This window comes from Martes martes (assembly GCF_963455335.1).
Source record: "Martes martes genome assembly, chromosome: 12".
Classification (NCBI taxonomy): domain Eukaryota; kingdom Metazoa; phylum Chordata; class Mammalia; order Carnivora; family Mustelidae; genus Martes; species Martes martes.
The window spans coordinates 1209325-1225704 of NC_137900.1; the positions used below are offsets into that span (position 1 = coordinate 1209325).

A 16380-nucleotide genomic window follows, 5' to 3' on the forward strand; every position below is an offset into this window, starting at 1 on the left:
CTGTGTAGTAGGAGAACCGGGAAGACAGAGACAAGATGACGGGCACGGCCAGGGTAGCTGGGGGTTCAGTCTCCTCTTTACTTCGGGATTTGGCTCAAATTTTTCTTCTTTAAAAAAATGTGTCATGGGGCAAAGAACGGAACGTCGCGGAAGGCATCCCGTCCGGCTCCCGCAGTCCCGGCGGAGCAGGGGTCCCGCCGCACCTGCCACAGCCGCGTCCGGGCAAGCGTGTGCGTCCCGGTGAGGAACACGGCCCCCTCCGCGAGGGCCGGCCCGCGGGCTCGCTCTTCACTCCGCAACCGCGCCGGGTGTGCACGTGCCGTCACGGCCTCCCGCGCGCGGTGCCCGGAGAACGCGCCGCGAGGTGCCATTTCTCCGGCTCCTCTACGTCTCTTACGTAGCCCGGGAATTCGGGGGCAGAAGACGACCGCATCCAGTTGGGGCAGAAATGACACTGAGGAGCCGCGAGCTCCGAGATCGCCGGGGAGGCCCCGCGCGCCAGCCGACCGGCCGGGCGCACCCGCGGCGGCCACCTCTCGGCGCGGCCGGGCGCAGACGGACCTCGGCGAGCCTCCCTTCCCGGTCCTATTACGCAACACCTCTGCATCCGTCATCTTCGCCCTAATTGTGCAGGGGGCGGTGTTTGCGCGCTCGCTCTCTCCCCGCTCCGGGCCATCGCGCTCCCCGGGGAGACGCGCGGGGCACCGTCATCGCCGCCTACGCAGCACCGCGGGGCTCCAGCCCGCAGCCCGGCCTCCTCCCCGCGGCCCCCGCCCCGAGCGCCGGCGGCTCGCCCGCGCCCCCTCCCCCCTCGCCCACCCGGAGGAGGAGGACGGGTCCTCCGCGAGGGTGCGGGGAGGGGCCGGCGGAGGTCCGTGCCACGCCCGGGTCGCCGCGGCCCGCGGCCCTCGGCCGGGCGGTCGGTCGGCAACAGGTAGCCCCGCCGCTGCGTGCTCGGGAGACAAAAAGCGCCTGCGAGCGAGCGCCGACCGCGGGGCTCCCGGGGGCACCGCGGCGCCGGAGGGCGAAGGCGGCGGTGGGAGAGCTGGACGGCAGGGGTGCAGCGGGGGGGGGGGGTGTGTCTCGGTCCCCGCCCCGGCTCGCCCCGGTGGGGCGCCGGCGCCGGCCGCGGCGCAACCCTAGCGCGGGGCGCGGATCCTCGCGGCGCTCGGGCGGCGGCGCTGGCCGCGGTCGCGGAGGGACGCGGGCGGCCGGCGGCGCGGCGGGGAGGTGGCGGCGGGGGGGGGGGGGCGGGCGGGGGGACGGGAGGCGGGCCCGGGGGGCGGGGCCGCGGAGAGCCCGCCCCCGCCGGCCGCGGCCATTGGCGGCGGGCCGGGGGCGGGTGCGGGCGCGGCGATTGGGGCCGCGGCCGCCCATCACCGCGAGGCTGGCGGGCGGCGACGTAGCGCGGCGCTCGGAACTGACCTACTAACACACATCTCCCGGCGCGGCCCCGGCGCCCGCGGACCCGGCGCGCCGCCCGCCTCCCGCGCCGCGCCCTCGCCGCCGCCCGCCGCCGCCCGCCGCCCCGGAGGCCCGGCCCGAGCCCTGCGCGCCGCGGCGCCCCGCTCCCGGCCGCCCGCGCGCTCCCCCGCCGCCCGGCTCGCCGGCCCGAGAGCAGGAACACGGTAAGCGCTCCGCCCACCGCCGGCCCGGCCCGCGCCCCGCTCCCCGCTCCCCGCTCCCCGCTCCCCGCTCCCCGCCCGCTGCCGGGGCGCGCGGCCGGCGGCGCGGGGCGCGGGGCGCGGGCCGGGCTGCGCGCGGGGCTGGCCGGCGGCGGCGGGTGTGCGCGGGGCGCTCGTTACATAAACTTTCGCTGCCTCGGCGGGGTGGGGGGGACTCGCCACCTTAAGGCGGCTGCTTCGGCCGCGGCGCCCTCGCGCCGGCACGCAGTCGGGCTGGCTCGCGCTCCCCCCGCGCGGTTGCATAATGTCTCCCGATTTCAGGAAAATTGATGTTTTGGTGGAGGAGAGCGCCGGGGAGGCTGAGCCCCCTGGAGCGGGAAGGGCAGCGCTGCCTCCTTTCTCGTCCCTCCTGCGGGGCTGGCGGCGGGGGCGGCGGGGGAGCGGGGGCCGAGGGGCCGGGACTGGTCCCGGGCTGCTCGTGGAGAAGGCGCGTCGGCAGCGTGAACCGTGACGGCATTCCGAGAGTGCGTGCCCGCGTCTGTTTGTGTCGGGGGCCGTGTCTGCACCGACGTCTCCCACCCTGTTTGTCGTCAGCGCGCGCTACCGGCGCCCGGGAAGGTTGTGGGATGTGTCCTTGCGCGGATTGCATAATCTGTCCACCGCGAGACCCTGGCCGGGGTTCCGGGCCGCTGTGGGAATGCGCGCGGACGTGTGCAGTGATTTGGAAACGTTAGCGCGGCGCTGGATGTTGGGTCGTTATTTACACCTATACTACGACCCCGGGAGAAAGACGTATTTCTCAACACTCCTACACGACACGAAGAATTCCCCGGGTTCTGTTCCGATCTTGGATACTCCCGGGGTTCGCCCCTTAGGTGTTCTGAGCTATTATTTTTAAATCTGGGACGAACCATTGTGGCGTTTACCTCCCTACCTTCTTGATTTTCACGCATTCCGTTCCATCAGCCCTTTTCCTCACCTTATTGTCATCGCTTTTTCAGACACAAGACAGATCACATAATAGTTTCCTGGAAATGTTGCATTATGTAACTGCCGAATTTGCTGGCAGTCAGCATAGGAAACGGGAGCTAATTACGTGATTTTATATTCTTGCTACAAAGAAAGTAGGACAATCTCAGCCTTTAAAATGTCACTGTAACAGTTTTCTTTTTCTTCTGGTTTTTTTTTTTTTTTAAGGATATTTTAAACAGGAAAGTAGACAACCGGGTAAAGCACTGAGTTAGCTCACGCTGCCGAATGTGTGTCTTTTGCCCTAAATGAAATGTGCGTTCTTCTAAATTTAGCCCTATCGCATTTTAACAATTGTGGCCTCACAGCGCTATTTCTGGTGTGTTCTCCAGGGCTGTGTGCAGATACAAGTTCAAGGCCATTTGCCGTAGTTTTAACTCCACGCCTTCGGAGACCTTTGATAAGATTGTATTTTTAGGAAGGCATTTCGCAGAGCCGGGTGATTTGCTGGATGCTGCCTCCCATTTGTCTTTATAAAGGACACTTTAGGAAAGTGCTGTGTTCCCTGAGAACAGCAGGGATGGCCAAGTGTCATCTTCTGGTCTTGGCTTTTGTAAATAACAACAGGGAATGAGGTCACAAGTATTTATTTCACATCGTGGGTATTTTTTTTCTCCAGGCTAGATATGATTTATGGGAAACAGATATAGGTTAGTGGATTGCATTTTTGTGTAGATACCCTAGTTTTATTCCTGTGAGTATATATGGACATATAATACACCGAGATTTTAAATTTCCTCCGGCACTCAGGCAGTGTAATTAGGTGTGAATATATGTATATGATGGTGTGTATATGTCAGATTGTTTCCCCCCTGACTTAACATTTAAATAACTACAGAACAGGGTTTGGGGGTTTTTTTGGAGGGGGGCGCGTATTACAGACCTTCATCCCTAGAACAAATTTTATTTCCCCAAATAATTGCAGCTGCTTTCCAACAAGCTAATATTGCTCCAGGCCCTCCGGTGCCAGACCCCGACCTACTTTGGAGCTTGGGCAGGGAGCCCCGGGCCTGCCGGGGAACACGTAGCGCCACCTTCCGATCGCGACCTCCAGGGGCGCGCCCCTCCCGCCTGCGGGCCCTGGGGGACGGAGGCAGGGGGCTGGGAGGTGGGGGCGGCGCGTGGGGGCCCAGGGTCGGGACCCGGGAGCGCCCTGGGCGGCGCTTGGGCCGGAGCCGCACGGCGGCCTGCGCGCCTCCTCGCCCCCTCCCCACATTCCTTTGTTCTGGCGAGGGGGTCCTGGCAGCGCCGAGGCCCCGCTGCGCCGCCCACCCGGCGGGGGCGGGTCCCGGTGAGGCGCCGCGCTGGGGGCGCGGAGGGACCTGGGCCGGGGAGCGCGGGCGCGCTCGGGGTTCGCCCGGCCGAGGGAGGGGAGAGGAGCGCGGCGGGGGAGGGCCGGGAGAGGAGCTGGGTGGAGCGAGAGGCGCCCGGGGCGAGGCGCAAGGAGAGGGCGGCCGGGCGGCTGGGCGGCTGGGCGGCTCGGGCGGCCTGCCTCCTGCCTTTTGCCCGGGGAGCCTCCGAGCACCGCGGACACCTTTGTTCCCGGAGCCTTCGTTGTGTTTGGGAGCCGGGCGCTTCTCGATTCGTGAAGTGAGAGAGACCGAGAACGCCTCCAAATGTCAGCAGACCGCGGACCCCGGGGGTGGGGGCGCTCCGGCCCTGGTGGTGGTGGAAAGGAGCGCCGGGGCTTGACGGTGGCCGCAGTCGAGCTGATGTTTTTTTTTTTTTTTTTTTTTTTTTTTCCTGAACCTTCACTTAGTGTGGTCAAAGGCTAGAGTAGACAGAACTCGAATCCCCCGAGTTCAAAATAAAACAAAAATCGCGCCGCCCACGCAGACGCCGCTGTCCTGCTGTCAGACTACAGCACTTTCATCTCCGCCCTCGGGCAGCCGGTGTGCGGTGGGTTCGGGGCATCACAGGTTTTCTACCGCAGTCTGCTTTGTTGAAAAGTTGGTTTCTGTGCGATCACATCCTACGTCCGTGCCCCTAAACCAGTTCCTCTCTGGAGTCCAGGCCACTGTCCAGCGACCAGCTTGGCGGAGTGCTGAGAGCTCGGGCCCAGAAGAGCTGGGCCCTCCGCGCCGGCCTGCGATTTGGGGAGCCGCTGTGATCGCCACCGGTGTCCAGGGTAAACTGAGGGAGTACGACCTGTCCAGCCGGGTGGTTGTGAGGAGCTCAGCAAACCACTTCCATACGATTTACCAGCAAACAGACTGGTTCCTTGTTGTTTGTTTTAGATAAAAGTATTCACCTTCATTTTTCGCTGCCTAAGTCTCTGTCCGGTAACAGTAAGGACTGAAGTTTGAGTTAAGCCTGTAGTTGAAGATCCTTCTTGGGATACATTTTTGTTGTAACAATGATTATTTTTTTTTCTTCTCTTAAGACTGTGTGCCTTTGCGTTCAATGGTAACTTAAGTTGGAAGTGAATTCCGGAGCGTGTCGCAAGCCTCCCAGATCACTGGGCTGATGTTGGGGACGTGCTGTTAGGAACACAGTCGCTGTGGCAGGAACGATGAGACAAGTGCGCAGAGCCCTGGCTTTTCCCAGTTCCTTTGACCACTCTGACGACGGTTTTCCGTGGCCCGATGATCCACGTCTCTACGCTTCTGTGGCCCCAGACCAGCCGAGGCTGCTTAGACCCCACAGATGAGCCCTCTGGGAAGGAATGTGTGCAGGCTGCGTGGTTGACAGCCAAAGCCGTGCCCCGTGAAACTGCTGATGGTTGGCCCTTTTGATTAATACACAAGATTTCATCTGGTTGAGTCTTCTACCTGCGGCGCAGGGCAGGGCTTCCCTAAGAATCACCAGAGGCTCAAACGCCCTGGCTCGCCGGCCTCGTTGCCGTGATGCTGTCCATTCTTCAGAGCTAGTACTTCCCAGCCCCTTAGCCTGCTTGTGCCTGGCACTGGGCTGCATTCTGTCACCATCCCCATTTTATAGGTGAGGGAGTGGAGGCACGGAGAGATGGTTTAGCAGCCCAGACCACCAGCCTGAAAACGGGAAAGGGGGGGGGTGGGCTGTGCTAGTAACACCCCCCCATCTCTCTCCCTCCCCAGAGTGTGAATGCTAGCTCACCGTAGTCTTTGCAACAGTTTCCTTTTCTGTGTTAAAGGCTTATCTTTGCGAAGCCCAATTATAACATCAGTGTGATGCAACAACCTGAAAATTAAAAACCCTTTGTTAGAGCGCTTTCCCGCGTTGAGCAACTGCCTGACTCACCCACGGAGTGGATATTTCTAGTTGACCTTGCCTTGGTCCGTCGTCAGCTCCATGAAGTGAATGTGATTGCTGCACGGAATGGAAAAGGTGCAGTCATGTTGCCTCGGCTTTATTTTTACCCGGGCTAAAATCACACATACTTCATTATTTCCATTGTAATCCAGATGGCACTGATGCCGTGAGGAGTTGTTTATTTTTAATTTGTATTGAGGGAATGAGAGCACACTTGGGATTCGATTCAAAATATGACAGAAACAATGCAATTGAAGCTCCTTTAAAATGCATTTCTGGGTTTTGTGAGGTGTGCCAGTATTTCACAGCATTGACATATTGTTTGATATCCTGTTATTTTCCTAAATTGTATTTGAGTTGATTTTTTTCCAGATCAGACTCATTGAGAATGTCGAAAGATGTTGACCTTTGATCACAGACATTACATAAGAGTTTTTCGGTTTCAAAATGAATTTGTATTACCACTGCCCCCAATTACCTCTCAAATTTCTTTGCAAATAACTTTCCTGTAGTTAAAAAAAAAAAACTTTAAAAAAATACCATTTCTCATATGGTTTTAATTAGAGAGCTTAAGGTTGCTTTTATGATAAGAAAGTTAGCAGGGATTTTCTAGATGCCATTCGTAATACTATGTGCTTTGAGGACTCAATTTCATTGGAGTCAGAATGATCTTTGTATTATAAACCTTTAGTTATCAGAATATGGTGTCTTTTATCAATTAACTCACCAAGGATCTCAACTGGCAGTTCAATAGTCTTCAAGTGAACATGGAAACATTTTTTTAAAAAATTCATCCTATTCATAAGGATTCACGTAGTAAAGTAAATGACATTTTGTGATCATCTGCTCAAGGGGGCAAGAAAGCGAAATTGGAAAGAGGAGATCAGAAAGTCAAGCTGAGGAGAACTGGAGTGGTTCTTCAGTGAACTTAGAAGCATTCAAGAACTTTCCCTGCCCCACCCCCAGCCCTGCACCTACACCATTCCTGTCACCCTTCCGCGTGTTGCACAAGCTCTGCTGGTGCGAACCAATGGCAGAATTTCCTGTAACACGGTGACTTTGTGCTTGTTGGCGTCCCTTAGGATTTCAGGATCGTTGTCAGACTGATACATTGATCTTTGGAAGTAGCAAGGAAACTAGTGGTCCCCACTTTGAAGTGACTGTGGCTTTTTAAAATGCTTTATGATTCCTCTCCCTTCTCCCCTCAGGTCCCCCGCCCCATTCCTCTCTCTCTTCAGGAGGGTGTGTTTTGGCCTGTCGTTCTCCAGCCATCCCATTGTTGGTATGTGTTAGCATCTGTGCGCTTCCTGCACCGTCTTCCGAAAATTTCCACTGTGCTCTGTAGGTCACAGACACTGGCCTCTCTTATAGAAGAGTGCCGAGTGATACTGTTTCATATTTCAGTCCCTTAAGTTGTATCAGCTATCACAAAATGCAATGTTGTCATATTTGTTAAGATTGAATCTAATTTTTAACTGGTCCTTTGTTGAGGACGAGAGAGCAAGAAAACTTGAAGTATTTTCACGGAGCATAAACTTGATCAGATTTTGACACATTTGTTTACAAATGTGCCCAAGGAGAAAAAGTAGGTTAGTTTGTTGCTATGATAGGACAGATTCTGGCAAAGCGCGAGAGCCCCTGTACATGTGTGTTTCTATCTGGATCCGTACACTTTCCTCTCTAACGTTAGGGTTGAAGTCTGTGTTACAGGAGACAATTATATGCTTGAACGGAAGGTACTTCATTGGCAATTAGAGAGGTTTAGCATAGTTTTATTTATTTAAAAACTCTCTGGGACGTCTGCTGGCTCAGTTGGTAGAGGGTGTGACTCTTGATCTTGGGGTCATGAGTGCCAGCCACATGTTGGCATAGAGATTACTTTACAAAATAAAAGCCTTTAATTTTTCAGCCTGATTAGAAAATCCCCCTGCAACTTCAGTGCTCCCTGAGTTTTTTCATCCCCCCACCCCCGCCTTGACCGCACATGCGTGCTTCTTCCCTGTTGGGCTCAGCTTTTCAGTCCCGATGTCGTTCTGATCCATGAACAGAGTAAAGCGTTTTACTGAGACAGTCATGTCCTTGGTGGTTCACCTACCCCAAGAAGCCTAGTTGACATTTTGCTCGTTTTAACAGTTTAAAGAGCTATGAATTGATTAACGTTATTTATTTTTCACCGAAATGACACCTATCTCAAAGACAAGCAGCTGTCTGCTTAGTGCGGCGAGAGTTTACCATGAAGATAAAATGGTTTGTTTTCTTTAACGGCATCTACACCGTGCTCCGAGGGAGTAAGTGGCCCATCCGTGGGGGGGGGGGGGGGGGGGGCGGGAGTCCTATTAGAAAATGTCTCCAAAACGTGGAGCACATCGAATAGTATCTCAGTGTAGTATCTTGTGTAGACAGAATTTTCTAATCAAAATATGTAACACGGGCTGTTTGCAAGAAGACTTCCCCTGGCTCTTCTGAGAGGGGCGCTGGGGCCGGGCCGGGCCGGGCACAGGTCTGTCTCTGGAAGCAGAAGCAACCCTGTCCCTCCTTGAGCAAGAATTAGGTAGAGGCTTCATGTTGTGCACTTTTATTCTTTTTTAGACTTTTTTAAACCAAATTTTAAACTTAATTAAAGATCACGTCGAGGTCTTCTGCCTTGAATACACATCACGACTCAGCGTTTACAAAACCCAGCTCCCACCTGTGGAAATCACAGAACGTTCCATGCTGTGAAAAAGCACGACTTAGACACAGCGCGCCCGCGCTGGGGACGGGAAGATCCATCGGCTGGAATGTGGTGTCTTCCGCGCTTCGCTTTCTCTTTTTATTCGTGTCCTGGTGATGCAGCCCTGTCACCTAGCGGGGCTGATGAGGCTGATCACCCGAGCATGCCAGCGTCCCAGAAGGAGCACGAAGGGACAGTTGCTCAAGAAGGAACTCGAAGGAGTGCCCGCAGCCCCGCACGGCTGGTGGCCCGAAAGCGTGACGCAGAGCCTTAAATCAACCCGCAGGGAGAACGCTGGGGTTTGGAATAAAGTCACGAGTGGAGTATAAACACCGATGTGTCAGAAGGCCACGCATAAGCCCCCTGAGGCCTTTCCTTTGAGTTCACTGTCAGGGGACACGACTGCATTCTAAGGCTCATCTCTGCCCTTCAGCGCCATGTGATCTTGGGAAAGTCACTCAGGCTCTCTGTGTTTCAACCGCCCACCGTCCCTCCACGTTGAACATGCGTACATTTTGTTTTTGTACCCAAAATCGTAGGTGACGGTGCCCCAGCTGCGGTTCTCCTCTTGCCCCATTGTAACACGCAGGATTGCCAGGAGACTGCAATTTCGGCAGAGGCGAGCACTTAGAATGTCCCTGCGATTGATTCTGTACTCCCGGGATCTGAAACAACCATGAGAGAGGCGGGAGGAGAGCTCCCGGTGGCACCTTTGTTGCCCTAAGGCAGTCGTGGCCGCATCTCACGGTGCGGTACTGCTGTGAAAGCGGCGGCGTCGGGGCGTGTGTTTTACTCAGAACCCGGAGCGGTCCAGGACAGGAACTGGGCGCGCACCAGAACCACCCGTGCGCGCGCTGAGAGGGCGCTGGCAGGAGCTGGACCAGGATCTGGGCCGGAGTCAGCTCTGCTGCGTCGCCAGCTGGGGGGCGCGGGGCAAGTCACGAACTTCTCGGAGCCGGTCCTGTTTTGAAAAGCGTCATCGGGAAGGGGACGCACGTAGGGCAGGCTGGGCTCCCAGCACCTGCTGTGCAGCACGTGTTCAGTAAATGGCACCTGTTGGGATTGCTGTGTTGTTGTCACCACACCAAGAAACAAGCAGTGAGGCTGGAAAGGATGTGCTGTGTGACCTGACCCCACGCCGACGGCGCCCGTCGCGCGTGCCTCCCCGAGTGCTGGGTTCTCCAGCCTGGCTCCTGCCGGAGACTGGGAGTTCCTGGACTCTCGAGTTTGGTTTTCCCTCCCTCTTTATGTGCCCTAGTCTGGCTCAGTGCCTGGTGGCCGGCACTCCGTATGTGTTGGATGAACCAGTTAATAAGAGAAGCTCTCCGTTAACAAGTAAAATGTCTTTTTTTAGAATACATGATAACATAGAACACGTAATAATATTTGGTTCAAAAAACTATCAGAAAGTGTTTCATTCACAAAATTCTCTTAGATGAGGCAAATGAGTGCCCGCCAATCCAATGTCAGACACTTCTGTGTCCAGTTCGTTGCGAGGACACAAAGGCAGCACCTTGCCCCTGAGAAAGACTGCAGGCTAGCCGGGGGTACAGAGCAGACCCGCAGAAGGGTACAGTGTACGAAATCAGCACCTGCTCTGCGGTGTCTCACGTGCATGAGAAACCTTTTTCCAACACTGCAAGATTATTTGATAAAAAATGTTACAGAAGATCCTCTTAAGACAGTAGGTAGTGATTTGCCAGTGAGTCAGAGAGACAATATTTGCAGGTGAGGGAAGGCTTCAGATTCTAGTACATGTAGCAAAATTCACATGGGAAGAAGATCAAAAAGAAAGGAGACTTCCTGTAGGTTTTGAATGCACCGAGGAAGTTCTAGAGATGACAGAGTGGGCACGTAGTGCTTAGACGGCAAGAAGACAGGGCTCAAAGAGATGCTAGGACTGGGGGGTACTTTTGTTAGATGGAGTGGGACAATCTGGTAAGGGCTGCCCGCCCCACTCTGCCAGGCTCCTGGCACACGGCAACCTTTGGACCGGGAGGCTGGAAAGTCTCCACCCCCTGGTAGATTTGAAATGCTGAAAATGGGTAAGAAATGATGAAATAAGGAAAAGTTTAGGAAGAGTAACTAAGGCAGGATGGTGGGGCATTGCGCAAGTGTTAGTGGGGAGCTCACTGGGGAAGGCTACCATAAAAGGAATGTGACTTTTTTTTTTTTTTTTTATAAAAGGAGGGGATGCATTTTAAAATGCAGGGGAGAAGAGTGCGTCTCTGGTGGAAAATGTATCCAGAATGAGTGTTCAATGAGCTATATGATGCTTAGAAAAACAGTAGTACCCAAGGAGCTGCTGGAGGTTGAAGGGCACGCCGGGAACAATCAGTGCCGCTGTCCCCGCTGCTGGAAGCTTGAGTCCTGGCCTCAACCCTCCATTGACTTTAGCGGTGGGGACTTGACGGAGCTGGAGAATAGAAATCTTTACACACAGCCAAGAGTCCACTGAGTACGTAGAGAAATGGGTTTTGGTGTCAGAAGACGAAACCTGAGTGGGAATATGGACAGCAGTGTTGTTATACCAAGTGATAACGAGAAGATTCCTTTTTATACTGCCTCTGCCTGTGGTGCAGACTCATTGCCTTCACGTCGTGTCATCAAAACAAACAGAAACTTGGTATTATTAATCATGGGTTTCGCTGGGTCGCAACTGTTTCCACGTTGGCTCAGCCTGACGGACAAAAACGTGGCATTAAACCTTAGTCTTTATGATCCTGAAATCATTACATCATTTCTTCTGTTCCTTCTGGAAAAGGCGCAAGAAACTGGCAGGCTTTTCCAGCTGATAAAATTAAACTTTACTTCATTAGTCATTACAAAACTATGCACAAGAAAGGGAGAGTGATGTAAAACAAAAACATTAAATCTTTTTAATGTGGCAGGAGAGAGTGCCGTATGCAGATAGCACTGAGTGAACGGTGGTCTCCTTTATGAGAGTATTACCTATTGGGAAATCGGGCAGAGAAGCCTGTCGAGAAACACAGTGGGATCCCAAAAGCACCATAAAAAGATTGTTACTGGAATCTAATATGGGTTTATTACCTCATGTCAAGCCAAATTCAGATTATAAATATCTCATCAGTGGAAAAGGAAGCTAGCTGATGGTTCTATTTTTGAGGCTTTTTTTTTTATATTTTGTTTGAAACTAATTAGTAAAATGGAAAGAAATTCTTTCCATAATTACATTCTCCGGGTCTAAAATAATTTTAAGTTTCAAGAATGCACTGTACTTAAAAAAAAAAAAGAAAAAAAGGTCCCTTTGAAGAGTAACTGTTTATTCTAGTCCCAAACTGTTGCCTCAGTGAAATCTACCGGGACAGACTTCGCAGGACCAAAACAGGCACCTGGCGTGCTTCCGCCTTAAGTGGACGTTTGATAAATCCGTGCGGAGGAGCCAGAAAAAAGAAGGCACGGACCGGACGTCCGAGCAGAGACGCATCACGAGATCTGGCGCTCGGGAGGCGCCGTGCGGGGGCGTGCGGGCCTCCGGGGCAGGGCGGCCGGGGCGGGGCGGGCAGGTGTGCGTCCGCGCTGGCCTCGGAGCCGGACCACCACGACTCCGCCGTCTCGCGGCTTTTGTTCTCATTGTTGCGAAGACACCGATTTTGCTCTGGAGTGTGCTTTAGTCCGTGTAGTTGCAGAATTTGTGAAGGGGCTCGCGCGTTTGCCCGGGAAGGTTCTCCTGAAGGGGGGGGAGCGCGTTCGCCCCGGGGTGCTGGAACGTCCGCTGAAGTCCCTCAGAAGCACCACGACGTGCCGCCGCCGTGGAAGGCTTAACCGACCAGAGGCGACCCGTCCTGTCCTTCCTGGGGTGTCTCGCCTCCGCCCGCCCCCCACCCCGCGCGCGCGCGTCTCTGCTCCTGGAGCGCTTGCTCGGGTTCTCCCCGGCCGCGCGTGTGTCTGCTCCCTCCGTCGTGGGCCACGCGCGCTCCGCTGAGAGGCCTCGCTGGGGACTTGTGCGGCCCCGTCTCCGTCCCCGGACGGCAGCCTCCTCGAGGCGCGGCGCCGGGTCGCGTGGGGACCTGCACACCGACGTGCGAGCGCGGCCCCGCGTGCGCACCTGGCGGGACGTATTTGCCGGTGGGTGACGTTCTTTTCCTGTGTTGCAGGGACCCGGGAGGACGCGCCGGCGGGACGCGCCACCGCAGAGCGGGCGGGGAACGCTGATGGCTGGTGCCCCGCGGCCCTTCGAGCGGGCGTGAATCCCGGGGAAGGGGACCGGCCTGGTTCTGATGCAGCTGAAGAAGATGCAGACCATCAAGAAGGAGCAGGCGTGCCTGGACGCCGGCCACGGCGCGGACAAGCTGGGGCTGGGCGCCGCCTTGACCGAGGCCCCGGAGGACGCGGCGGCGGGCGAGGAGCTGCTCCTGAGCGAGGGCGGCGCGGGCAAGGGCAAGCCTTCCGCCTGCCGCAGGAAACGGGAGTTCATTCCCGACGAGAAGAAGGACGCCATGTACTGGGAGAAGAGGCGGAAAAATAACGAGGCCGCCAAGAGGTCCCGGGAGAAGCGCCGCCTGAACGACCTGGTCTTGGAGAACAAGCTGATTGCGCTGGGGGAGGAAAACGCGACGTTAAAGGCCGAGCTGCTGTCCCTGAAATTGAAGTTTGGCCTGATCAGCGCCGCAGCCTATGCCCAGGAGATCCAGAAACTCAGTCACTCCACCGCCGCGTACTTCCAGGACTACCCCGCGTCCAAGTCCGGCGCCGGCCCCTTCGTGGACGAGCACGAGCCGGCGGCGGCGAGCGGCGGCTGCATCTCGGTCATCAAGCACTCCCCGCAGGCCTCCCTGTCCGACGGCTCCGACGCGTCCCCGCTGGGGCCCTCGCAGGACGGGGCGGCGCGGGGCGGCTGCGCCAGCCCCGACGGCAAGTTCCAGGCCATCAAGCAAGAGCCGGTGGAGCTGGAGGCCTACGCGCGGGAGCCCGGCGAGGAGCGGGGCGCCTTCCGCGCCTCCGTGTACCAGAGCCTCATGGGGGCCGCGTTCCCGGGCTTCTCCCACTCGCCGCCCCTGCTGCAGGCCGCGCGGTCCTCCAGCAACTCCCCCAGGACGTCCGAGACGGACGACGGCGCGGTGGGGAAGTCGTCGGACGGGGAGGACGAGCAGCAGGTGCCCAAGGGCCCCCTCCACTCCCCGGTGGAGCCGCAGCGCGCGCGCGCCGCCGTGGTGAAGGTGCCAGAAGTGAACTCCTCCGCCTTGCCGCACAAGCTGCGCATCAAAGCCAGAGCCATGCGGATCAAGGCAGAAGCCTTCGAACAGGACCTGGACGCCGCGCCGAAGCCGCCCTCGCCGGGGGGCGCGGCGCCCAAGAGACACTTCGGGCTGGAGAAGCACGCGGCCCCGAGGCTGGTGCACTCGGCCCTCACCCCTTTCTCCGTGCAGGTGACCAGCATTCAAGACTGGTCTCTCAAATCGGAGCACTGGCATCCGAAGGAACTGAACGGCCAGACTCAGACCGGCTTCCAGACGGGAGCGGCGCCGGTGCGAGACAGTGGCTACCCAGTGTCCGACCCGGAGGGTTTGTTTCTGAAGCAGGGCATAGCAAGCTTGTCCGCGGAGGTGGTTTCCCTCAAGAGACTCATCGCCACACACCAGATCTCTGCGTCGGACTCCGGGTGAAGTACTACTGAGAGGCTCTGGCTGTTTACAAAGCCGTCACTGGCAATAGATGCGTCCGTTTTGTATGAGGCTGAATTTTCACTGGACCCGTGATGTCATTCCACTGTAATGTTCACACGTCGTCTGCTGGGTGTCTTTTCGTGCACAAATTATTATGGAGATTAGATCGTGTTCTCACTCTGCCTTGTGTATAGTCACATAGTCCACGCAAAGGCTGTATATATTGGACATTATTTTTGTTGTTCTGCTATAAAGCGTGTCGGTTACCAGTTTCAATAAAGGGTCGGTGACAAACACAGAACTCGTGCTCCATTGCGCTTGATTTTACGGAAGAGAAAAAGCAAGTTAAGTTCCAAAAGCGGTATTAAAATATTCCGTGTTTTACTCCTGCGGGGAAGTTTACTCCTCTGCATTTGGGAAACCGAAATGTAAGCTCAGCACATGGTTTGGTTTTCTTCTAGTTTGGTCCAGGCTTATAGGAAGCTTAGAAACATTCCAAAGAGAGGGCAAAAAAATAACAGTGACTTTTCTTGCATTCGAGGCTGATTTACTAAGTCACTCCCCTTTATCTATTTTGCTCTCAGCTTAAGTTTTCCGTGTTTTTTTTGTTGTTGTTGTTGTTTTAAGTAGAAAAATCCAAGTGGTCTGGCATCACCCTCTCTGGGGCCGTCTCTTTTTTGAGTCTGACACATCCATGTGGATAGTTGAGTCACTGACCCACTTTATTAATTAGAGGTTCTTTTGAAAGAGCGTCTGAAGACTAAGGATGAGGTCACTCTTGTGTTATTCTAAATCTTAACAGTTCTTGACTCTAACAGTCTAGGGAATTAAGCTCGTGAAATTCCATTTTTATTTAGTTTCCAAAATTTCAGAGAACACACCACCTATCCCATTCCAGCGCGTATGGTCTGGGTGTACGTGATACTTGTTATTTTCCAGTTTGCCAGAGATGAACGTAAATAGTAGCTCACAGTAGAAACGGTAACGGGGAAGCGCAGAAGAAAGTGTCCGTCTACGTCCGCTGACGCTCAGACGGTTGCGGCCTCCGGAGCTGCCGGTAGAATCAGGCGTGGTGGGTCCGAAAGTCTTCCGTTGCAGGGGGGGACTGGCCTCCGGGCGGGGCGGGCGGAGGCTGGTCCAGGGCAGCCCTCTCCGATGCTACTGTCCTCACGGATCCAGCTCTGTCCACACTGACCTCCTTCCTGTTCTGCAGAGTGTGGAGGGGCTCGGGCCTCAGGGGTGTGTGCGGAGTGACTTAACCCTCGCTCTGCTCGCTGCCCCTAAGTCACGTGCCCCTCCGGCGGGGGGCCTGATGGCAACATCCCATTTACCGGGCTGCGGTCTTTTTGGCAGACAGGTTTGAGCAAAAGCTTACTCCTTTATATTTTTAAAAGTGGCCCTCTGAATTAAAGGCAATGTTAATAATGCGCATACGTGCCCTCCACTCTGTCCTTTTGTTCAACAGTGACTGGTTTTCTCTCGAAATTTCCTGGCTCTTAGAGAAATGTGGTTTCTTCCCAGCCGGTGGCCTTCTCTCTTCATATTTTACTAGTGACTGGGTGAGGCCCAGAGGCAGACCCATCTCATTTCAAGTGTTATGAAGCCCAGGAGGCCTAAAATATTGCCTGGGGGTCAGGATCCCAAAGCACTGGATAGCCTAGAATGGGTAAAACGAACCCAGCCTGGATACAGTGGGGATACAATGTAAAGTCAGATTCCTATGTTAAACGGGGGAAAAAAAATGTCGTCCAAGTTCACAGTTGGGAGGAAAACAATACAGTAAGTACATGGGGGGCGGGGCTTTGGTGTCCTCCGGCTTGCTAGGAGTCCGCTGTCAGTGGATGTCGGTTGTGTCCAGACAAACGGTGTCCAAGCCTGAGGACACCTGTCTTGCTGCCCAGGGTCAGGTGTGCTACGAGGCCCAGGAGGGCGCGCTGCAAAGGAACCGAGCAGACGTGTCAGATCCCACGGCCTGACTCCTTCATACTTGTCCTATGCCCTCACTCCTTTATGTTTTGAAATAGAAGATATTAAGGAAACTGGACAAACCGCCCCGGAAGGAGGGGAAGCATCTGTGCTGTGTGGTGCCGGAGGGGGAGTAAGAGCAGGTAGATGAGAGCAGGAAAGGTGAGTCTGGGGCGCCTGGCGGGCTCAG

At 55.6% G+C, this 16380-nt stretch overlaps 1 protein-coding gene across 4 annotated transcripts; it reads left to right on the forward strand.

The window, feature by feature from the left end:
- Positions 1-814: 814 nt before the first annotated feature.
- On the forward strand, positions 815-14524 carry NFIL3 (nuclear factor, interleukin 3 regulated). Of its 4 annotated transcripts, none has more exons than XM_080819846.1 (2): positions 815-934; positions 12717-14518. In XM_080819846.1, exon 2 carries the CDS (start codon positions 12840-12842, stop codon positions 14223-14225), a length of 1386 nt encoding a protein of 461 aa, XP_080675972.1. In that variant the 5' UTR covers positions 815-934; positions 12717-12839; the 3' UTR covers positions 14226-14518. The 4 variants fall into 4 exon arrangements, with proteins under 4 accessions (XP_080675972.1, XP_080675970.1, XP_080675973.1 ...); XM_080819844.1 differs by lacking the exon at positions 815-934 and adding an exon at positions 1537-1628; XM_080819847.1 differs by lacking the exon at positions 815-934 and adding an exon at positions 5137-5375 and having other exon boundaries at positions 12717-14524.
- The last annotated feature ends 1856 nt before the right edge of the window (positions 14525-16380 follow it).